A 25,082-nucleotide genomic window follows, 5' to 3' on the forward strand; every position below is an offset into this window, starting at 1 on the left:
TTCTGGAAACCAGGTGACTTACATGAAGTCTAATAGGAAGGATTCATATTTAATCGAGATAAATGAGTCCATGCCTCCCAGTGATGTTGGTGGGTTTATAGAATTGGGCCTAATGTCATTTGGCTAGCAATGTGTGATGAAAGAAAGATAATTTTTCATTTTATTTCCACATTAACAATAATTAAAATTTCAACATATTTACTTGCTGAAATATTCATGGATGATGCCATTTTAAAACCAAGAAATAGATCCACAATAGAGGACTGATCAAAATAAACTAGTCCTTCACTACTGCATATATATTATGTCAATTCACATTACTAGCAATACAGGAAAAAAAACATCAGTTTAAACTGCGCCCAGTTTATAATGATGCTGACATCCTTTCCTTCCAACTAGCAAATTGGTGCACTATTCGCTGTTTGTTTTGCGTGCAATTGGACATTACACCTGGAAATTATTCTAGATGGAAACTTTGGTCTATTATACGGATATATAAAAATATCCCATAACTGTACTTATTCTGTGCAGCATTATATTCCTACACATACATTAGCCTCACAGCCTTTGTCTCGTAACTTATTTCAACATTTAAAATGTATGCTTCCTTTGAAAATCAGTTCAACTTGTAAAGAACTATGTCTATCTGCTCTTCTGGTTAACTAGTATCAATATGAATGTCTAGGCTCACATTCACAATGAAAAATGCTGTCTACAGTTCTGCAGTATTAACACTAGAGGGAGGACGTGAACACATTATTTCAGATTTACAGAACTTACAAAAGCATAGCCATCTTGCTTTAAATATGCACTGAATCTTGGCTTTTCAATGTGCAACACCATTGATCAATCAATAGTTGACCCACACCAGCAGACATCAACTGCTAATATCAATGTAGTCAACAATGGAAGTTCCACTCATCTCATTTATAGTTCGTGCTTTACGGTGAATAAGTTAGGTGAAAAGAATTGTTTGCATTTATAAAATATCTTGCACAACCCCTCAATGATCCAACACCTGTGAACTGCTAACAACATGGTTAACTATAATAAGAGGCAGTTTTTCTTTTTATCAAATTCAGTATCATTGCCAAGATCAGGATTTCCCGAATTGCCCCAGGATCAGTGCCTCAGTGATTGTTGACTCAGTGGCAGGGTTCAATTCTAACATTAGGTGATGATTGTGTGGGGTACACACCTTAAGCGGGTACTCCGTTTTCCTTTTAAAAAAAGGACACCAAGTGCAAGAGTGATTCAGCAGATCAGGCAGCATTTCTGGAGAACATGGGCAGACAATGTTTCGAGTTGTGATTTTTCTTCAGACTGACTGCGGGGGGGGGGGGGGGGGGGGGGGGGGGAAGAGCAGCAGGGCTGGACAAAGTCAGGCAAGGGATAGGTGAATGCAGGCAAGGGGAATTTTGATTGGCAGATGATTGGACAAAGTCCAGAGATGAAAAGACAGAAAATTTAGTAAGGATAGAAGAGGCTTGAAATGTAATCCAGAAGTAGGAATATAGGTGGAAGGGGACAGGGGGAAGGAAAGCAAAAGGGAAAAACGGGTGCACGTTTAGGTGGGGTAAAGGAAAGTAAGGGGGAAAATAGGTGTGGTAGGGAAAGGGGGGCTGTTTGTAGGTTATGTACCTAAAATTGCAGAATTCAATGTTTATACTGTTGGGTTGTAAGATTATGGTGCTGTTCTTCCAGTTAGCATGACCTTACTCCAGAAGCACAGGACAGAAAGCTTTACTTTCCAACACATGCTGGGAGCAAGTCCTAAGATGGAGGGTTTGATAAAAATAAAAGGATTCATACAATAGGTATAGAGAACAGAAATGGGAGGAAACCCTTCAGCAATATAGTGAATGTAGGAGATATCTTATAGGAGAAATTGGGAGCATCAAAGGGCCACAAAATATTATTGGCAGATTAAGATTAAGGGAAATTCAAAGGAATTGCACAAAATGGAACGCATCTATGGGACAAAACAAAAATGGGGAAATATCTAGGACACGTCTGAAAGGAACTGCAATAGTCAAGAACGATTTTAATCTAGATATTGATGAGACAATCCAAACTGATACGGGTATCGTAGATAAGTCTGTGGAGTCTGTCGGGAATTTTTCATTACTATGTATTTACATTTTTCATCTGTATTCACCAAGCAGAAAGGGATTGCAGTTGGAAAGCTGAGGAAAGATTAGATAGACTGATTTTTTTTTCCTGAAGTAGAAGAGGCCGACAGGGAATCTGGTAGAAATAGACAAAATTATGAAAAGTGCAGATTGGACAGATATTAAGAAACTTTTCCCAGTGGTTGGGATGTCCAAAACTAGAGGACATAGCTTTAGGGTAAGACATGAGGTTCAAAGAGGATCAGGGAAAGGAATATTTTTTATCCAGAGTGTGCTTGCAATGCAGATCATACTGTCTGAATGTGTCGTGAAGACAGGTACTTCCACAACATTCAAGAACTATTTACACACCCATTTGAATTACCAAAGGAAAGGCAGCCGGACTACATGCAGGTAAGTGGACATAGAAAAAGGGGATACATAACAGCTAGTTTGTGTTGTATCACATTAGAATTGTGATTCATGAGATCAACACCATGCAGAAAACATTAAGCATCCCTCATTTTTTCCTTTCACATTTAAGATTTACCTTTGTAATCAAATATTAATTTTCCCCAAATAATATTCCAAACTGCTGATGAATATTAAGTGAATATTCTTCCTGGAATAGGCACCAATGAAATTGCAAAAGTTGGCCATGCCACTTATGCAGACTGCAGACAATCAAATCCCAAGTACCAATAAATTTAATAAATGCAGTTCATCTGGTGAACCAAAACAAGCGTTCATATTTCTGCATTACTTACCTGGACCAGCTGCCGAGACCGTTGCAACTGATGTGGGTGCACTGGAAGAGGCTGGTGCTGTAGACTGAACAGATGATGTGGGTGTTGAGACAGACGGGGCTGCCGTACTACCAATAGGTGTTGATGTTGTAGTAATCATTTGTGAGGCCATGACTGGTGTCAGTTCTGATTGTTGAATTATCTTTACCCCCTCTGGCTTTGACCAGGCAGATTCTCGTGTCCGAGCATTGTAATAGTATACCTAAGCAAGAAAGAAAACCTCTTCGTTACTAAATGCAAACAGGATAAACAAATGTATAATAAATATACAGCAATCATAAAAGGAAGTTTTTCCTCACAAATGAATTTGGGATTAATTATTATTATCTAGGCTCAATTGAATGTGCCTCTTGATAATTGTAACCAGTACATCGAGGACAGTGGTGTGGTTGATCACGATTTATGTACGGATGGAAAATATTCAAGAATGATTCCCATTAGTTGTCCGATTACTCACCAACAACAATTAGATGCGATAGACCTACAGTATTTTCCTTGTACACAAGGTAGTGGGATGATTTAGCTTTTTATGTCATAGGCTGCTTTTATGTTCATTGTGCCTTGGATGTCAACACAGGAAATCTTCATTGGTGCACCTTCATCCCATTCACTTTCAACTGCTCCATCAATAACCTTACACTCCATGCAAATCCAGCAGTGGAGTCAACAGTGACTATTCCCATGTTCAGCTGATTCGCAAAATACAGGACATTAAAAAAGTCAATGCCAACCCACAGTAGGAAAGATGTGGTTTGTAGCACGTGATGCCCATTACATGTACTACTAATTTGGATGTAATCCACATCTTTCCTTCTGTGATACCAAACACTTGTAAGCACAGGTGCTAATTTATAACTATCGCCAAAAGAAAAATGTAACAACTGTTCCTTTACACAGATCGATCCAACTCTTACCAGACCCTAGACCGCTATCCAATAATTTAGAAATCCTGATGCAACATCCAGTTCACCAGGTAATGCTTGCCTTGATCCCATCCTGTACATAAGTGCTACAGTCCCTGCACACCTATCCCACTCACATAAACTACAGTTCCAACATTCCATTTAAATGTACGTGGTTACACTCTTTATTGTTGTACCGTCTAACAAAGTAAGGTCAATTTCAAGTGTGATGGGTCTTCAAAGTCCTTGGAACAGGAGAGGCTAAGTAGGCAAATTAAAATAGGCAGCGATTGGATAGATTTAAAAAAATCTCCAATGGCAGAGGTGTATAAAATTAGATTAAAGTTCCAAGCATACTGCCTTAGCGTTTCAATTTACCTATGACATGGGTCCTTTCAGTCCAAAGAGTCCCTGCCAGAGCTCATAGTTATCTGTTAAACATATCTCCACACTTATTTGCCTGTAACCTTCTTTGACACAAACATATGATTTTCTTTGAAGGCACAAAAAGCTGGTGTAACTCAGCGAAACAGGCAGCATCTCTGGAGAAGGAATGGGTGACATTTCAGGTCGAGACCCTTCATCAGACTGGTTAGGGATAAGGGAAATGAGAGACATAGACGATGATGTAGAGATAAAGACCAACGAATGAAAAATATGCAAAAAAAGTAACGATGATAAAGAAAACAGGCCATTGTTAGCTATTTGTTGGGCGAAAATGAGAAGCTAACGCGTCTTGGATGGGGGAGGGATAGAGAGAGAGAGAGAGGGAATGCTGATGCTACCTGAAGTTAGACAATTCAATATTCATACCACTGAGCTGTAAGCTGCCCAAGCAAAATGAGATGCTGTTCCTCCAATTTGCATTTAGCCTCACTCTGACAATGGAGGAGACCTAGGACGGAAAGGTCAGTGTGGGAATGGGAAGGAGAATTAAAGTATTCAGCAACCGGGAGATCAGGTAGGTTCAGGCGGACTGAGTGAAGGTGATCAGCAAAATGATCACCCAATCTACGTTTGGTCTCGCCGATGTACAAGAGTCCACATCTTGAACAACAGATACAGGAGATGAGGTTGGAGGAGATGCAAGTGAACCTCTGCCTAACCTGAAAGGACTGTCGGGGTCCCTGGACATGGTCGAGGGAGGAGGTATAGCGACAGGTGTGGCATCTTCTGCAGTTGCAGGGGAAGATACCTGGGGAGCGGGTGGTTTGGGTGGGAAGGAATGAGTTAACCAGGGAGTTGCGAAGGGAATGGTCTTTGCGGAAGGCAGAAAGGAGTGGAGATGGGAAGATGTGATTCGTGTTGGGATCCCATTGGACATTTCAGAGGATTGTGTGTTATATGCGACGGTTCATGGGGTGAAAGGATGAAAATTGGTGGTGAAGTTGATGAAGTCCATGAGTTTTGCATGAGTTGACCAGGCCAGCCAAATAATATGCAGGCTGATCCTGAAGCACACTCTTCATCTGTAATGCATGTATTTTTTTACATCAGCTGCACACACATATTTAATTAATAAAATTACCTTTTTGAAAAAATATTATCGCATATGCAATTACTATTCTTGCAGTGGAATATTTTATTAAACAAGAGTTAATCACATATTATGTTTCTTGTTTATGCTCATTATGATTACCACAGCTATGGAAAATAAGAGTTCTCACTTGAAAATGTAAACTAATGAAACACCATTCCCTCTAGGGGTGAGATTTGCAACATTTCCCTCAGTACTAAGAGCTTTTGGTCCTTGTGGGCCAGAGGGAGCTCTGTATAAAAGTGAATTACATTTCAGTTAATTTGCATTTATCTCATTTCCAAAACATGCCTAGTATAAGACTTCAAATTTCTTCTTGGTGAATCAACTTTAAAATCAAAGTTTTTGTTTCAAACTTGTATTGACAAAATTCAAATACTAGATAGAAATACTAATGAAAAGAGTGAAACTGGCTGAAGAAATACCATGTTGGGCAATTGGAAGTTCAGGATCACCGCTGTGATGCTCTGCCAGGTGGTCAACCAAATAGCATTGGTTCTGCTGTATGTCATTGATCTGTTAAAATTAACTTACTTACCTTCCCTCTCTTGACCAGCATATCCTGACATCCAGGGCATTTCATAGTTTCTGCATTTGCTTTGTTGGCATTTAAATTGCCTCTCATTAACACATCACCCAAATGGCATAATCAACAGCTAATTTCTACTGCAATCCAGGAATCACCCCAACATAGACATTCCTTCAGCCCATCCAACCCCAGCCTCTTAAAATGAGTTTGTTTACTTTCTCCCAGTCCCAATAAAAGGTCCTTAAACTGAAACATGAACTCAGTTTCCCTTTCCATGAATGCTGGCAGAACCTGCCGAGTATTTCCAGCATTTTCTTCTTAGAGTCATAGAGTCCTACAGCACAGAAAGAGGCCCTTCGGCCCATCGTGTCCGTGCCACCCGTCTAATTTTAATCCCATTTTCCCACATTTGGACCGTAGCCCTGAATGTTGTAGCATTTCAAGTGCCCATCCAAATGCCTCTTAAACGTTGTGAGTGTTCCCGCCTCCACCACCACCCCAGGCAGTGAGTTCCAGACTCCAACCACCCTCTGGGTGAAAAAGTTATTTCTCACATCCCCCGGAAACCTCCCTCCCCTTACCCTGTATCTATGTCCCCTCGTTGTTGAACCTTTCACCAGTGGAAGAAGTTCCCCGCCATCTACCTTATCTATGCCCCTCATGATCTTGTACACCTCGATCATGTCCCCTCTCAGCCTTCTCTGCTCCAGGGAAAACAACCCCAGTCTGCTCAGTCTCTCCTCATAGCCGAGGCCCTTCATCCCTGGCAGCATCCTGGTGAATCTCCTCTGCACCCTCTCCAAAGCTATCACATCCTTTCTATAATGTGGTGACCAGAACTGTACACAATACTCCAGCTGTGGCCTCACCAGTGTTCTGTACAATTCCATCATTACCCCCCTACTTTTATATTCGATGCCCCGGCTAATGAAGGCCAGTAACCCATATGCCTTTTTGACCACCCTGTCCACCTGTCCTGTTGCCTTCAAGGACTTGTGTACCTGTACTCAAAGGTCCCTCTGTACCCCTGTCTTCCCTAGGGTCCTTCCATTCATGGTGTACTCCCTCTCCAAGTTATTCCTGCCAAAGTGCATCACCTCGCACTTTTCAGGATTAAATTCCATCTGCCACTGCTCCGCCCATCTCATCTATATCTTCCTGCAGCTTGCAGATCCCTTCCTCGCTATTCACCACCCCCCCCCTAACTTTGTGTTATCTGCAAACTTGCTGATCATGCCCTGTACGTTGACATCCAGATCATTAATGTAGATTACAAACAGTAAGGGACCCAACACCGATCCCTGCGGCACCCCACTGGACACCGACCTCCAGTCACAGAAGCAACCTTCTACCATCACCCTCTGCCTTCTGTCACTAAGCCAGTTTTTTATCCATTTTGCCAAGGTGCCCTGGATCCCATGGGCTCTTACCTGCTTGACTAGTCTCCTGTGTGGGACCTTGTCAAAAGCCTTACTGAAATCCATGTATACCACATCCACTGCATTACCCCCATCTACCTCCTTGGTCACCCCTTCAAAAAATTCAATCAAGTTAGTCAGACACGACCTTCCATTAACAAAGGCATGTTGACTATCCTTAATTAACCCTCGATCCTCCAAGTGAAGACTGATTCTGTCCCTCAGAATCTTTTCTAGCAGCTTCCCCACCACCGATGTCAGACTCACCGGCCTGTAGTTCCCAGGTTTATCCCTACTGCCCTTTTTAAATAATGGCACGGTAGCGCAGCGGTAGAGTTGCTGCTTTACAGCGAATGCAGCGCCGGAGACTCAGGTTCGATCCTGACTACGGGTGCTGCACTGTAAGGAGTTTGTACGTTCTCCCCGTGACCTGCGTGGGTTTTCTCCGAGATCTTCGGTTTCCTCCCACACTCCAAAGACGTACAGGTATGTAGGTTAATTGGCTGGGCAAATGTAAAAATTGTCCCTAGTGGGTGTAGGATAGTGTTAATGTACGGGGATCGCTGGGCGGCGCGGACTTGGTGGGCCGAAAAGGCCTGTTTCCGCGCTGTATATATATGATATGATATGATATGATTAGCTATCCTCCAGTCCTCCGGTACATCCCCTGTTGCAAGAGAGGCTCTGAAAATTTGAGCCAGAGCCCCCGCAATCTCCTCCCTTGCCTCTCTCAGCATCCTGGGATACATCTCGTCAGGGCCCGGAGACTTATCCACTTTTAAGCCTGCCAGAGCCTCCAGCACTGCCTCCCTGTCAATAGCAATATGCTCAAGAACATCACAACCCTCCTGCTCCATTTCTAAGTCAGCATCGCCCTCCTCCCTCGTAAAAACAGATGCAAAAAATTCATTTAAAACATCTTCTATGCCATTTCCAAACCAATTGAAAAGGCTCAATGACATACTCAGAAACATGGAACAGAATAATAGGTGCAGGAGTAGGCCATTCGACCCTTCGAGCCAGCACCACCATTCAATATGATCATCGCTGATCATCTAAAATCAGTACCTCGTTCCTGCTTTTTCCCCATATCCCTTGATTCCTTTAGCCCAAAGAGCTAAATCTAACTCTCTCTTGAAAACATTTAGTGAACTGGCCTCCACTGTCTTCTGTGGCAGAGAATTCCACAGATTCACAACTCTCTGGGTGAAAATGTTTTTCCTCATAACAGTTCTAAATGGCCTACCCCTTATTCTTAAACTGTGACCCCGGTTCTGGACTCCTCCAACATCGGGAATATTTTTCCTGCAACTAGCCTGTCCAATTCCATTAGATCCCATCTCATCCTTCTAAATTCCAGTGAATACAAACCCAGTCGACCCATTCTTTCATCATATGTCAGTCCCTCCATCCTGGGAATTAACCTGGTGAACCTACACTGCACTCCCTCAATAGCAAGAATGTCCTTCCTCAAATTAGGAGACCAAAATTGCACACAATTCTCCAGGTGCGGTCTCATCAGGGCCCTGTACAACTGCGATAGGACCTCCTTGATCCTAAACTCAAATCCTCTGGCAATTAAACCACTGCTTATATAAAAAAATAATCACATTCAAGAGCTTGTTTTATCAAACTGATTACATTAGATCAGAACAAGTCTTTGCATGTTGTGGACATGGATGTATTGTGCAGTCTAGTCTAGTACAATTACTGTTTCGCACACCAGTTAATACAACAGAACATGCAGTTAGAGAAACAGGCATCAGCAGTGAAATCTGTTTTATTCTCCCTTATCTCCGAGGAACAGACTTCAAAATGATAACATAACTATCATGCATATTGCATCCATAACAGGAGACAGACTATTGACCGACATCTACCACAAACCTACTGACTTCCATAGCTATCTGGACTACACTTCTTTCCACCCTGCTTCCTGTAAAGACTCTATCCCCGCTCCCAATTCCTCCGTCTATGCTACATCTGCGCAGGATGAGGTTTTCCATTCTAGATCATTGGAGATGTTCTCATTCTTTGGAAACGGGAGTTCCCCTCTTACATTATAGATGAGGCTCTCACTAGAGTCTCCTCGATATCCCGCAGCTCTGCTCTTGCTCCCCCTCCCCACCATTCACAACAAGGACATAGTCTCCCTTGCTCTCACCTTCCATCCCATCAGTCGTCGCATACAGCATATAATCCTCCAACTCCTCCCATTCCCAGTCTGACCTTTCTGTCATGGGCCTCCTCCAGTGCCATAGTGAGGCCCACCGGAAATTGGAGGAACAGCACCTCATATTTCGCCTGGGCAGTTTGCAGCCCCTTGGTATGAACATCGACTTCTCCAACTTTAGATAGTTCCTCTGTCACTCTCTTCCCCTCCTCCTTCCAAGATCTCCCTCTATCTTCCTGTCTCCACCTACATCCTTCCTTTGTCCCGCCCCCCCTGACATCAGTCTGAAGAAGGGTCTCGACCCGAAACGTCACCCATTCCTTCTCTCCCGAGATGCTGCCCGACCTGCTGAGTTACTCCAGCACTTTGTGAATAAATACCTTCGATTTGTACCGATAATCCTCCAACACTTTCGCCACCTCCAACGGGATCCCACTACTGGCCACATCTTCCCATCTCCACCCCTTTCTGCTTTGTGCAGAAACCGTTCCCTCTGCAACTCTCTGGTCAACTCGTCCCTTCCCACCCCCTCCCCAGGTGCTTTCCCTGCAACTGCAGGAGATGCAACACCTGTCCCTTTACCTCCCCCCTCAACTCCATCCAAGGACACCAACAGTCTTTTCAGTTGAGGCAGAGGTTCACTTGCACCTCCTCCAACCTCATCTAATGTATCCGGTGTTCCAGATGTCAACCTCTGCACATCGGCAAGACCAAGTGCAGGTTCGGCGATCGTTTCGCTGAACACCTCTGCTCAGCCTCCTTAACCTACTGATCTCCTGGTTGCTCAGCACTTTAACTCCCCTCCCATTCCCAATCTGACCTTTCTGTCCTGGACCTCGACCGTTGTCAGAGTGAGGCCCAGCACAAATTGGAGGAACTGCACCTCATATTTCACTTGGGTAGCTTATACCCCAGCAGTATGAACATTGACTTCTCTAATAGCCCTTGCTTTCCCTCTCTCTCTATCCCCTCCCCTTCCCAGTTCTCCCACCAGTCTTACTGTCTCCGACTACATTCTATCTCTGTCCCGCCCACTCCCGACATCAGTCTGAAGAAGGGTCTCGACCAGAAACATCACCCATTCCTTCTCTCCAGAGATGCTGCCTGTCCCGCTGAGTTACTCCAGCACTTTGTGTCTACCTTCGATTTAAACCAGCATCTGCAGTTCTTTCCTCTGCATATTGAATTCATCCTTTATGGATGTAATTACATCTAATGAAGCCAGAATTATCCGAGCTTACCTTTCCTTCTGGAGTTTTGTTTTCCACCCAAATTTCTTCATTGTTTGGCAACCCAGGAGTTGGAGCAGAAACTGGGGGCATCCCTGGTGGAAACATCATTCCTGGTGGTGGGGGCATGCTGGCCATAGGAGGAGGTATGAAATGTGGTCTCTGGAATTTAAAAAATGACATTAAAGCAGAAGCAGCGTAAGTTCTGGAACTATGTGCTTAGTGTATCACTAACAAAGCCGAGTCTCAGCAAACCAAAGTGTCTATGAAATAATTTATAACCCCGGGGACATGCCAACATAACGTGTCCTTATGAACATGGAATGTAATAAAACAAGCAGCAATGGATGGATGCTTAGGCTGCACAGAGAATATTAGTACCAAACAGAGAAGCCAAGTAACAAATATAAAGAGAATACGTAGACTTTACATTTCCTTCCAAACATCAGGAATTAACCTAATTTGAGGAAGGAAATTCTTGCTATTGCGGGAGTGCAGTGTCGGTTCACGAGGTTAATTCCCAGGATGGCGGGACTGTCATATGATGAAAGAATGGAGCGACTGGGCTTGTATTCACTGGAATTTAGACGGATGAGAGGGGATCTTATAAATACATATAAAACTGCTAAGGGATTGGACACGCTAGATGCAGGATACATGTTCCCGATGTTGGGGGAGTCCAGAACCAGGGGCCACAGTTTAAGAATAAGGGTTAGGCCATTTGGAACTGACACGAGGAAAAACTTTTTCACACAGAGTTGTGAATTTGTGGAAATCTCTGCCTCACAAGGCAGAGGAGGCCGATTCACTGGATGCATTCAAAAGAGAGTTAGATAGAGCTCCGAGGGCTAGCAGAATCAAGGGGTATGGGGAGAAGACAGGAACAGGGTACTGATTGTGGATGATCAGCCATGATCACATTGAATAGCGGTGCTGGCTCGAAGGGCCGAAAGGCCTACTCCTGCACCTATTGTCGATGTATCTCTGTAAAAGAGGTGAAACAAGATCCCACCTTAGCTTGGCACAGAAGTGAACTGTTAACCCACTTGGGAAAGGAACTGAAAAACAAATTATCTTCTAACAAACTATGGTGTATTTTAAAAATCCATTGAAGTTCTACCAGAAAAAGGAAATTAAAAAATATATAGCCAAGTCACTATATCTATCAATCAAAAATACCTTAAGGAAATCAAAAAAGTTTGCGTACAAGATGGGTTGGAAACAAGTCAACTCCTTGCAAACACTGGACAAACATTGTCCCTTTACACAATCACTGTATCAATACACATGAACTCTGGAAGACATCACTGCAAATCATTTGGGCCGGACCATTTATTTAGTTGAATGTCATTACCATATCATAAAGCATATACAAAAATATAATTAAGTACTGTAAACACCGTTACCCGGTACACGCCTGCTTAGCAAAATACCAGTTACTGGCCCTCTGTAAGCTATGACTGGGTTGTGTTCCTGAGAACTGTTCACGAATCCCACAGGTGGCACAGTTGCTGCCTTATAGTGCCTGAAAGCTGGGTTTGATTTTGACGACATGTGCTGTCTGTGGGGTGTTTGTATGTTCTCCCTGAAACCGCATCGGTTTTCTCCAGATGCTCTAGTTTCCTCCCATACTTCAAAGACTTACAGGTTTGTAGGTTAATTAGCCTCTGGAAACGGTAAATTGTCTCTAGTGTGTAGGACAATGCTAGTGTACACGGGGATCACTGGTCAGCACAGACTAGGTGGGCCGATGGGCTCACTTCCACACTATATCTCGTCTAAAGTTCACAAGGCAGAAATGTAGTTGCAAACTGAGCACGAGCATGGCAGAAGGTGCCTGCAGCCCCACAGCAGGCAATAAGTCCATTCCAACAGTTTACCAAACACTTATTCGTATGCACGGGATGTACATAAGTTGAGTGGTTGCAAGCTGGGAAAGATCCGTTATCAAATCACCATTGCAGACGAGGAAATTTAACTTCGATATCTTTTGTGCCTTATTGGATTTACTCAGGAACTTATTGCACTTCAAGTTATAACAGCCCTATAACCAAGGTTTAGGGTAACAGCTTGCTTGGTTTACTCAGTTTGTGCGAGGAAACATTCTTTACCCAAGATAATTTCGGCGAAAGTTGATTTTTGGTGTCCAACATTTAAGTGTGGAAAATCTTATTAAAAAGATATTTCAGCAAATGTTACAATGGGCCATTGCTCTCTCCAAGCTCTTCAAAAACTTTGATTTGTTAATGAATCACATGCAACGGTTTCATTATAGTGACATTGTGATTAATTAACTTCCTTTACTTTTACTGTGAAAACTACTTTGTTTACAATATCATGGTCCTATGGTTGCATGAAATATGTTGTTAGGAGTTAAAATGTGAGGAAACATATTCACAGAAACCAAATGCGTTGGAAGGACTGCAGATGCTGATTTAAACCGAAGATAGACACAAAAAGCTGGAGTAACTCAGCAAGTCAGACAGTATCTCTGGAGAAACTGAAAACGTGACATTTCAGGTCAAGACCCTTCTTCAGACTGAGTCAGGGGAAAGGGAAACAAGAGATGTTGACGGTGATGTGGAGAGATATAGTACAAATGAATGAACGGTATGCAAAAAAGTAACGATACAGGAAACAGGCCATGGTTAGCTATTTGTTAGGTGAGAATTAATATAGACAATGAGACTTAACAAGACAACTTTGAAACCAGTACAACTTACAGACTCAGATATTTTCCCCAGAATTTCAGCTGGTGTGATTTGACAAGAGTTTAACATTTTAGAGGGAAGAATAGATCAGTATAAAGTGACTATTTTCAATGGTTGAGTAATCTTGATCTCAAGCTTTAATCTAAAAAAAAGAGGTAGACCTTTAATCAAGCAAGAGTGAAATGGGGAATAACAAAAATCAGATGTGCAGGAAGGAACTGCAGATGCTAGTTTACACCAAAGATGCACAAAATGCTGGAGTAACTCAACAGGACAGCATTTCTGAAGAGAATATGTGACGTTTCAGGTCGAAACCCTTCTTCACAAGAGAATCAGAATCCACAAATGGTAATTTATTGTCAAGCAGAAAAGAAACCACTTGGGTACCCAGCTGGTGAGCAGCATCTGTGGAGGGAAATGGACAGACAGTTTTGGTTCGAGATCCTTCTTCAGACAGATGGATGGGAAATAAACTGATCAAAAGTGGTGAGGGCAAGGGGTGCTTAGGGAGTTGGTGATAGTTGTATTTGGGTAAGAAGGGATTGATGAGCAGGTGAGTCAGGTGGAGATGAGAAGGGTGGAATTACCAACCGAAGCTGAAGATAAGTAGAGATGATTCGAGTGGAAATGGTGGAATCTAATAAGAAACCAAAATGGGGAGTGATATATAGAACGAGAGGGAGAAATGGTGGGGAGAAAGAAACAGAAAGGGGTGGGGTGGGGAAAGGGAAGGATAATGGGAGATCTGGGGTAGGGAGGAGTGGCTGATGAATAGATGGAGATGAAGGTTCAGGAGGGGAAAGGAACTTGGAAACAGGGGCAGGGGGAGTGGAAGAGAATGTGTGAGAGGGGATAAGGAGGGGAGGAGTTTGATTGATGTGAAGGAGAGGCAAGAGTTGGGAGGGGAACTTGAGGAGCAATTGAATGAATTCAATAATCATGCCATTGGGTTAAAGACTACCCAATCGGAATACGAGGTGCTGTTCTTCCAGTTTGCAATTGGCCTCGCTTTGGCAGTGGAGATCAGTAGGTAATGGCGAGCATCCAGGAGCTCCAGCTGTCCCTAGAAGGCAGAGCCTAAATGTTCGGCAAAGCGGCCCAGAGGGAGGGGGGGGGGCTTTGTGGATGGGAGCACGTTTTCTGAAGAAAGGTGAGCTAGAGTGGGAGGAAGACTAATCAAGGTAGCTGTAGGAGTCTGTGGGTTTGTTCATGTCGGTGGATGGTCTGCCTCCTGAACTGGAGACATATCAAGAAAGAGGAGAGAGAGGTGTCAGAGATTTCCAAGAGAATTTAAGGGTTGGCTGGAGGTTGGTGGTTGAACTGATATAATTGAAATGTCAAGTGTTCATGTCATATCTTCCATTGGTACATTTATGTTACCTGTCTGGAAAAAGAAATATGGGACAAAGCCAGATATATGGCCTGTGCTAAATAAAGTCAATCTCCATTGAGTTCTGTGCACAGTAAGTAACGTGTACAATTGTCATTCGTGCGCACACTGCCGGGAGATTAAAGGCAAAATGTTTCATCTTGAAAATAAAATTCTATTCTTTATTTGCAGAAATGAATGAACAAATCATCGGTTTTGCTCAAGGGTAACTCAGCACAGGAACAGCTCTCTGATCATTATATTGTGCCACATTATCATTTAACTGCAACCAAGCCAGTGGATGATTTGTCTCCACTTAAGTTTCTGGAAACCTTTAGTTGGCATATATGTTTGAATAATTCTAAAAGTCACTCAATGGTTTGTGACATCATGAAGATATATTAAAAAAAGAAACTTAAAAAATAAAACATTACATAAGCTAATGACTGAAACTAAAACTAAAAATTCAGGACATACTTGGCAGATGAGAAGCATTTTGAAAAGAAACAAAACATCTCAGGTCAATTACCTTTCATGACAACAAAGAAAATATAAAGAGAAAAATAAGATTCAATTGCACTGAAGGGAGTGATGTGGGGACAAGGGCAGAAGAAACTAAATGGATTGTTTCTGAAAAAGTGGAGACCAACAAAGTTTTAACAATACATTTTTGGGATGCATGCGAAAAGAGGGTTGTGAAGGCTCTGAAATAACAAAAAGGTCTTTGGGGAGTGATTACACATGATTTGAAAGATCAAATGTCCAAGTAAAATTATGACAAAGTGAAAAGATAAGTGAGCCACCGAACACAAAGCAAAGAAAATGCTTCCTGTTACTCCTACCTTTCGTACCCACCTGTAAATGTGGTGGAGCCATGGGCGGTGGCATTCCTCCTGGCAGAGGTGGAATTGGAGGCATATTGGGATCAAATGGTGGCCGTCCAAACGGAGGACGTGGTGGTGGTCCTCTCATCATGGCAAATGGCGGAGGTGGTGGACGCACGTGAAGAGGTGGTGGTCCCCGCAACATTGCATTCGTTGGAGGAGCAGGACCACGAAATCGTAAAGCTTGCTGATGTGCCATTCTATCAGAAGAGATAAAATATGAATAGATGTACAACAACCGCAGTGTTAGTCTTTAAATTAAGTATATATTAATGACATGTTCTTATTATTTGTTCTTTTCTCTGCATCTCTTCCATATTCATCAGCCAACCTCCAATAGCCTGACATCAAATGGCTGTTAGTCATTTCCATGTCTCGGTTGTGATAATTGTCCTCTGACCTGTTTTTTATTCAATGATCACATCATCCAGTGGACAGATCATGGATAATAACATCTTCAATATTCGACATGAAAGCCAGCAGTAACATATCTCTCATAACTAACCGAGTAAAATTGATCAAAACTGGAATCTTGGAACTATGTAGCAAACGTTAACAATTCTTGAGTGTATAAAACCCTTTCAGCACATACATCCACTCAGCCTCAAGATGACACACTCATAATTAAGCTCAGTCTTGAAAGCATAACTGCTCCAACTACGTAGAAACAAAGAACTGCAGATGCAGGTGTATACCAAAGAGACACACATAGTACTGGAGCAACTCAGCAGGTCAGGCAGCATCTCTGGAGAAAAAGAATAGGTGACTTTTCGGGTTGGGACCCTTCTTCAGACTGAAAGTAGTGGGTGGGAAGAGAGCTGGAGGCGACAAAAGATGAATACAAATCAGGGCCAGCAATTGTGGCTTGGTCATTTGTTGCTCGCCCCCATTTGTCCTGGTCTTTTTTCGCCTCCAGCTCTTCCCCCTGACACCCTACTTTCAGTCTGAAGAAGGGTCCCGGCCCAAAATGTCACCTATCCTTTCTCTCCAGAGATGCTGCCTGACCCGCTGAGTTACTCCAGCACTTTGTGCCTATCTGTGTTCCAACTACGTATCGGTCCCAAGGTCACATTTTGCAGAACAAGCAACAAAAAGAGTTCCAAAGCACAAGCTACCACTGCATCACAATGCACAAGACAAGTTAATCGAAGCAGGATTTCAACATAGGTAGACACAAAATGCTGGAGTAACTCAGCGGGTCAGGCAGCATCTCTGGGGAGAAGGAGTGGGTGACGTTTCTGGTCGAGACCCTTCTTCAGACTGATGTCAGGGGAGGGGGCGGGACAAAGATAGGATGTAGTCAGAGACAGGAAAACTAGTGGGAGAATTGGGAAGGGGAGGGGATAGAGAGGGAAAGCAGGGACTATCTGAAGTGATTTGAACATGATGTTTGCGCAAATTTATGCAAGACTACACTCACCCAGCTAAATTTCAAATATAACAGCCATTTGAATATTTCTGAAGGCACTACCAGCTCCCCTGCATTCAAGCACATCATTTATAGGCTTGCTAAATTTTCTATGGGTGGCAACAACTCTCTGGTATTACAGCCAATCACTGGGAGCTTCTGCAGTAACTGCTGGCAAAATATTTCACTGGGAGAGATCATGATCGGATCAAAACTCTGCTTGGATGCACAATATTTCAATTTTCCCAGTGGAGCTCATGAATAGCAATCAGAAGAGGTTACCAGGGATAACCCAATTTCCATCACAGGACCAACACTAAAGACCCCGCAAACTAATATGAAGGCTAATCAATTTGAGGAATCTCTTGACCTTTGGCTGTACATTTAAGTCTGCATGCAAAATTTCACGTAAAAAATTGTTTCTCTTCCACAATTTTTGCTCTGCAACTAATTCACACAAAGTTTTAATACTCATGCACAGAAACATTTTCAAGTTAGTATAGCACTCTTGAAAATAATTTTCAGCAAAATGGATTTGGCTATTGCAGCATGGTCTTGCAGAAACAATAAAAGGCAATACAGGTCCACCACTGGCCGACCCTGACCGTATCGGGACCTGCGGCTAATCTAAAGATTGAATCTGCCCCATGTGGCAAGGACTCTCGCCCGGTCACTGTGTTCCCATGGCGGGCATCTGAGTCCGACCTTGTGGGCCTGTATCTCTCTCCCCCCCCCCCCACCCCTCTCCCGAGGCAATGACCTTGGTTGATCTGGTAAAACGGATAATATAGCAAAGCTCTGGAACCAAGGGTGCCGGAAAATCATTAGCGGACCTATACACGTTACTGGCAATAGTAAAAAATATCCAAAATTCAGGTAGCAAATCTTCTCTGAATCAGATCAATTTACTTTAATGGGTTTAACTTTTAATTTATCTCCGGATGTCTTTGATGGATATACGGCAGCACCACCGATCAAATGTCATTCAATTTAATGACATCAAGGTTCAACTAGTCCGTTTCTCTCTACATAGATGGATTCTGACCTTGAATATTACAAATATTTTCTGTTTTTATTTGACAATTCCATCCTTTGTTTTTGTTTAGTTGGAAACTACAGTTGGGCGAAGGCCAGGCAAGGTAAAACCTATTGTGTAATTTGTCTTAAAGACAGTACTGAACCAGCTGAGTTTTATATTTAAGTGACAGTCAAGTACCAATCATCCTTTCAAAAGCCCCGTGTCATTGGATTCAACTTTACAGCCTGCCATTTGAACTCAAGGATGCTTGCTCATCCTGCACCCTCACCACAAATATTGATTCTGCTGCGTTTCAAGCCAAGAACAGGCACGGTGTCTTTTGAGAAAAGATCAGCAATTAAAACTTGTAATAAGGGTGTAACCATTGAACTTCAGATGAATCATTATTTCGATTTCAAAAGTGTTCGATAAGCCACTGTGTTTTGGTATTCAGCACATGATCACGATTCTGACCTTGGACAATATCTCCAGAGGTCACTGGATGGTGATCAAGAACAGCAAAAAGTCTGATTCCCCTACAAAAATCACCCTGGGTCAAATGTGCTGCTGCCATAGCCAAGATTAAATGACTTGCCACTGAAGTTAGAGGATCAGAAAGAGAATCAAGCCATAACTTCTCGACAACTCCACCCGACTGCCCATGGCTCGGATGAAACCCACTGTGGCCACAGTAGTGAGCAAAGGACTGAAACAAAAGCGATGTTTAATTGGCTTAGATTGAACAACAACCATGAGACATATTTCAGGTCTGCATCAGCAGCATCACTGTTCTTACTGCTCAGCATGTTAATGGAGACGGCAGGTTAGTTTTTATTTTATTTTAGTTCAGTGTAGGTGCCGCAGATGGCAACATTTTTCCCATTGGAAATTCCCAGGCTTCAAAACCAACTAGTCTGTGTCAATCATCTGGGACTGACAGTCATGGATCTGATGCCTTCTGATGATTATTATTGGAATTCTATTTCCCATGATGCACCCCTGTTTGTGGGCAAAGAAAACAAAGGCCCAACCAATCGTTTCATAAATCAAACTTAACTGAACAAAAAAGTGTGCAACAACTTCCACACATGATGCGAGTCAATGTAAATATTGGTTCCAGTGTCGAATACTTTACAGCCTTCTCTTCTAACTGTCCCATGACAAAGACAATTGTACTCCATGCAGTCACAGGTTATTCAAATTTCCAATTTAACAGTTTCACTTTAATACTCACTTCATATTAGCTGGCAGGACAGAGTGCTCTACACAATTATATTATGCACTGCCACTGAAGGGTAAAGTAAAAATTACTGGAACAAATCTCATAATTCTGGCAACATGGATCCAAAACAAATTATGGCAAGGTTCAACAAATAGCAAAGTGATAATAATCCGATAAATCGATTTTAGTAATGTTGATGGGGTTATAATTATCGAACTGGACTTTATGAATAAACTCTCTTTTTCAAAATAGATCTTTCAAACATATTTTAGATGCATTGTTTAAAACTTTCCTCTGGAAAACTGCTATTGTGACATGACTTTCACCGTGCTGCAAAGGAGTGTTACTCTGGTTGCTGGATAAGGAACCTGCATTATTAGTCCTAAAAATGTCCAAGAACATTTTACAACCAATTGGTGCCTTTACAAAGCAGTGTCACTAGGAAACATGACAGCCAATTTTCCAACTAAAAGATCCCAGAAACATCAATGGGATCGACTCCTCCTATGAAAGCCAACACCTCCAACAATGCGGCACTCACTTAGTGCTACACAAATGCTTCAGCTATTGATTATATCAAGTTCTAAAGGGGACAGAACGTATAATAAAGTTAAAAGAGCTGCAAAAATACTCATGACAACTTTGAAAACCCCTTGCGAAAATATACCATTCTGTACATTCTGTATCAGAAAACACAGCAACTACTTCAAATATAAATCAGTCCCACTGACATCAAGTCTGAGGAAGGGTCTCGACCAGAAACGTCACCCATTCCTGCTCTCCAGAGATGCTGTCTGACCCGCTGAGTTACTCCAGCATTTTGTGTCCACCACTGACATCAAGGTGAGTTGATGGTGGCATAGATATTAACTACAGGACATGCTCACAGAAGGCTCGAATATTAATCCAGTGATGTGTGTTGAAAGCCCACCGCAGCAACTTTGAATTTAAATTCAACTAACTAAATGCAACTAGCTGAAATCCAACTTTGAACTGCAAGATGATGGGCAAATCACATTGAGTTCACTCAAGTCCGTAAGGGATAGAATTTGGCTCTCTGTATCTAGACTGGCTAACATGTAAACCAAGATAACCGCAACAGTTCTTATTTGTCCTGGCTAAACAGAGTGCTAAACATAGTCAGTAACGCCTCAGTCAAAAAATGTCAATTCATAAGTTTAATGTGGTTCTAGAAACAGCGCACCCCAAGTCCTGTTGTCTGGAGACATATTCAGTTTGTCATCATCGTTTCTTTCTCCAGTGCTATGATCAAGTCATATCTCAAGCCTTACGAACAGATCTGAAACGAATCTCACTGGAACTTAAAGGAAAATAATTGCTAATCTTTATGACTATTTTAATTGGATATATTGTAGGCAGACTTCGAGATATCCACAATGAAATGTCAATTATTTAAAAATATCCTAGCTGAATGGAGTACATTATTCATTGACGCTGTTTGCTTCACTATTTCCTCATATATCTCAAACCATTTGAAATATCCATCCACACTGGTCAAGCTCAGTCTTGTTCGATGGATGCTTCTTCCCTCTAAACGTTACTTCATAACTCGATGCATCGCTCATTGTAAGGCAGATGTTCTTCAACCGATACGTTATTATCAAAGATAATATAAGAGACTGTATGACACCCTATGAAATAAAACAGGGCAAATTAACTGCACTTTACCATAATATTATAATTAAAACAACCAAGTAATTTGTCATATCTGTTTTTGGTCGATAGGCAGGCTCCAAGGTTATGTATCAGAATCCATGCTTTTAGGAAGAAAATTAGAAGAAAAGCAGCTTAAAGCAACAAAGAAAGACACAAGATGGAATCTGTGTGAAAGAATTGGCCCTAAACGTTTTCTTAGAGTTGAAGATGAGCTATGTGATTAATTAACCGAGGCAATCGCACACTTCGCACTCATTAAATGGATACACAAACAAATTGCGATAACCCAGTCATATAATGCAAAAGAAAGATTTTCCTGCTATATACTATCACATATAGATTTACTCATTTGCAACTCAAATTGTTTCTTCACCTTTTCATCTTTGAAGTTACAGCACTTCAACTCCTTACCAAGATTTGTAACTAAATATGATGGAAGGCAGGTGAACCTAGAATTGCCAAACAGTATTTTTTACTTTAAAAAATCATCCTTCGCCCAAAGTGCTCAAATGATATTTTTCCAACCAAACTGACACTAAAAATGTGTTCATTGTCCTAATGATGTTTTTTTTGTGAACACAATGTTTTACCGAAACTCTAATGTTATTGTTTAACCTTGCTTTTTGGTAACTTGAATCAACATCGAGAGATGTACAAAATTCACACCATCTTGCTTACAATGTATATTTCTACTACTCATCCAGAACAACTTAACTTGCACACAAAAAAAGATCTCCAATCTATCATTATCCAATGATTTTTACACAATTGCCACCAGAGGACACTCGCTATTCCGTAACATCAAATAAAATTTAACTAACCATAATAATGGCCATCTCTTCAGTAATATCTCTTAAGGGTTTTTATCCTGATAGCCTCATATCCACAACAAAACTACAACTGATGTTGGAAATGACCCCGTGAGATTATAAATATACAGCAAGACAGGAACAGGAGCAGATAGGTAGCATTCCAATCAAATTGCCATCTACTAGTAACTAGTAGATGGGCAGGCTTCAAGAAGGTTATGCTTTTAGAAAGAAAATGAGAAGAAAAGCAGCTTAAAGCAACAAAGAACGACACAAGATGGAATCTGTGTGAATTAATTGACCCTAAACTTTTTTTTGAATAAGTTTGAGATGTGCGGTGTGGTTAATTAACCGAGGCAGCAGCATGCCTGCTCGGACTGTCTCTGCTCGTGTGAAGTTTCCCGTCATGCCCTGATTGCAAAGTTAGTAGAGTTCCCCACGGATTGTTCCCTCTCAGGAGGATTTGAACGTTTACTGAGATCAGAGCGAGGGAAGAGGTGACCCGTGCCTCCTGCCGGGGCTGGGGTGCGCCTGATCTCCCACTCCAGTGCGGTGCTGTGCGGTGCGGTTAGTGTGCAGGTGTCGGCCCAAGCCAGGCCCGGCCGGATCGCTCTCTCTCACTCGGGGAGGGGAGGGGTAGGTTTGTAACCGGTGGCGTTGTTTATACCTCAAGATCCCAAGCCTATTCATATCCACGTACCGGGCCTGGTTGGAGGAGTCGCTGTTGGGTTTAGGCTGTTCGCCGGCTCCGTCATTCTGCGCCTGGCTGGGGTGTAAGAGGCCATCCTGCATCAACAACCCCACGTCGGCCATCATGTAGAGCAATGGGGGGGGGGGAGGGGGACTACTTCCGCCGCCCGCCGAGCGCAACCGACCCTGCTGCCGCGTCCCGCCCACTCCTCGACGTTCCATTGGTTGCCTGGCTGCCGGACCCGCAGCTCAGTGGCTCAGATCCCTGCCGCTCCGATGACGTCAGAGGATGCCGCTCGGCGGTCATGTTTGTGTGAAGAGCGGGACCGGACGTGACGACGTTCACCTTCCAAGGCGCTCGACGACCCCTCCCCTTCCAGTCGTGCGGCCGCTCGGTGCTGCTCCGGCTCCTACTACTCCCGTCTGATGGCGCCGTCGCAGGTAGGCATCAAACAACAACAACAACAAGCCCGTCTCCATTTCCCCACACACAATTCCGACCAATCTACAAAGACAGCTTCTGGATGAAAACCACCACGGGTTCTGACCTCCCCACCATCGAAGCAAGGCAAGGGTGGGACTCAACAGAGTTGCTGCCTCAAAAAGCCATTGCAAAGTCGCTGCCATCATCAGAGACCGTACACCACCCTGTCTCTGGTCACACACTCATTTCACCACTGCCATCAGGAGCCTGAAAACGGTAGCGTCCAGGTTCAGGACAACTACTTCCCTACAGCCATCTATTCGCAAAATGCTGGAGTAACTCAGCAGGTCAGGCAGCATCTCGGAGAGAAGGAATGGGTGGTGTTTTGGGACCCGAAACGTCACCCATTCCTTCTCTCCAGAGATCCTGCCTGACCTGCTGAGTTACTCTAGCATTTTGTGAATAAATACCTTCGATTTGTACCAGCATCTGCAGTTATTTTCTTACACTACTTTTTCCCTACAGCCATCATGCTATTAAACACTACAATCTCCAAATAAGCTCTAAACTACATAGACTTGGGGGCATTGGTTTTGACTTTTTGCACCATTATTGTTTATATTTATGTGTGTGTGTATATATATTATATATATATATATATATATATATTATATATATATATATATATATATATATAGGAAAAAAAACTACAGATGCTGGTTTAAATCGAATGTAGACACAAAATGCTGGAGTAACTCAGCGGGTCAGGTAGCATCTCGGGAGAGAGGGAATGGGTGACGTTTCGGGTTGAAACCCAGTCTGAAGAAGGGTCTTGACCCGAAACATCACCCATTCCTTCTCCCAAGATGCTGCCTGACCCGCTGAGTTACTCCAGAATTTTGTATATATATATATATATATATATATATATATAATTCTTTACACTCATCTTGTATAATATAAATATAAATTACAGATTGCTTGCAGTCAAGGTTAGGTGAATCGAAAAATAGTTTGTGTGCTTAATTCTTTTATATGTCTTGAAAGTTGCATGACTAAGGGGGCAAATTGATACTGAGTGATAGCAACCCAGTGAGAATTTCTACCTTGCTAATCTGGAATAGATGTACTGCAAGCAAGCCACCTGAGTTGTAAAGTCAACTCAAGATTGACTAATGTCCCCCTCTGCAGTTTGTGGAACTTAAGTAAAATTTATATTACACTTACTTCAGTCAGAGTTAGACACAAATTTACTCCCAGGCCAAATAAGATATTTGTTCAAATAACTTAAAGTTTTGTTAAAAATATAGCTTCTCAGTATTTTAACAAAGGAGAGAGAAAGAGAGATCAGGGTTGGAATTTAAGAAATTATGGTCTGAGTAGCTGAAATCAAGATGAAACGACTTTGGTACATTTAGCCTAATATAAGTAATGCTGGAATCATTATGCATTCCTCCAAAATGCTGAAATGGTTGGTCAATCAGGATAATGCACATGGAGTTGGGTGTAATACACCAAAGTGGATTAAGAAGTGGTTGCTGTGGCAGTGCAAGAGTGGATATGAGGATTGTGCAGGAAATGATAATGAAGTAGATTAATTGTGAATTTGATGAATGACTGAACGGGTTCCAGTTTTGTCTGCTCTTGGATAATTATCTCTGTTGTAATGGCGTCTTTGACATTTGGCTTTTTCTAGGTAGATTAACCAGAGGACAAAAAGGACATTCTAATCCTTAATGACCTTATGGGATGGGAATTCTTATTTCATGTGCTCACAAGCTTTGGTCCCAAGATTCTTAAGTTACATTTTTTTTTAATGAACTTTACAATCAAAAATGTACAGATGCATTCAAACTACAATATAGAAATGCAATTTTCCTGTTATTGGACAAAAAAAATCAAGTACTTGACCAAATAATCAAGAGAACATAAAGATCAAAGGTCATCTTGACACTCTGCAAATTTGAGTCTTACAAAGAAAGAAGAAAGCTGGTCTTGGAATAGTATCTAAACCTAATTCACTTGCCCTCTTTGGAGAAAGAAATCTGCTCTCATTACCCAAATATAAATCTAGTCTCTTGTGTTTGCATACCTCAGTGGGACTGCAAGTCATTCAGTTGTATCACTGCAATGCAGTGCTTCAAGACGGATTAATTAGAGCAATA

The 25,082-nt window shown here is 42.3% G+C and overlaps 1 protein-coding gene across 4 annotated transcripts in view; it reads right to left on the minus strand.

Moving 5' to 3' along the window:
* LOC144600246 (transcription elongation regulator 1-like) overlaps positions 1–22,624 on the minus strand; it is an 80,686-nt gene extending 58,062 nt beyond the window's left edge. For 3 of the 4 annotated variants that reach the window (XM_078411805.1, XM_078411803.1, XM_078411802.1), the window contains exons 1-4: positions 22,471–22,624; positions 15,641–15,869; positions 10,718–10,867; positions 2,879–3,119 (exon numbers count right to left, since the gene is read on the minus strand). In XM_078411805.1, coding sequence (XP_078267931.1) covers positions 2,879–3,119; positions 10,718–10,867; positions 15,641–15,869; positions 22,471–22,619 — 769 coding nt within the window. In that variant the 5' untranslated portion in view covers positions 22,620–22,624. The remainder of the gene's footprint in view (positions 1–2,878; positions 3,120–10,717; positions 10,868–15,640; positions 15,870–22,470) is intronic. The other variant, XM_078411804.1, reaches the window with a different exon arrangement.
* Between the last annotated feature and the right edge of the window lie 2,458 nt (positions 22,625–25,082).

The sequence above is a fragment of the Rhinoraja longicauda genome, chromosome 14 (assembly GCF_053455715.1).
Source record: "Rhinoraja longicauda isolate Sanriku21f chromosome 14, sRhiLon1.1, whole genome shotgun sequence".
In the NCBI taxonomy this organism is placed as follows: domain Eukaryota; kingdom Metazoa; phylum Chordata; class Chondrichthyes; order Rajiformes; family Arhynchobatidae; genus Rhinoraja; species Rhinoraja longicauda.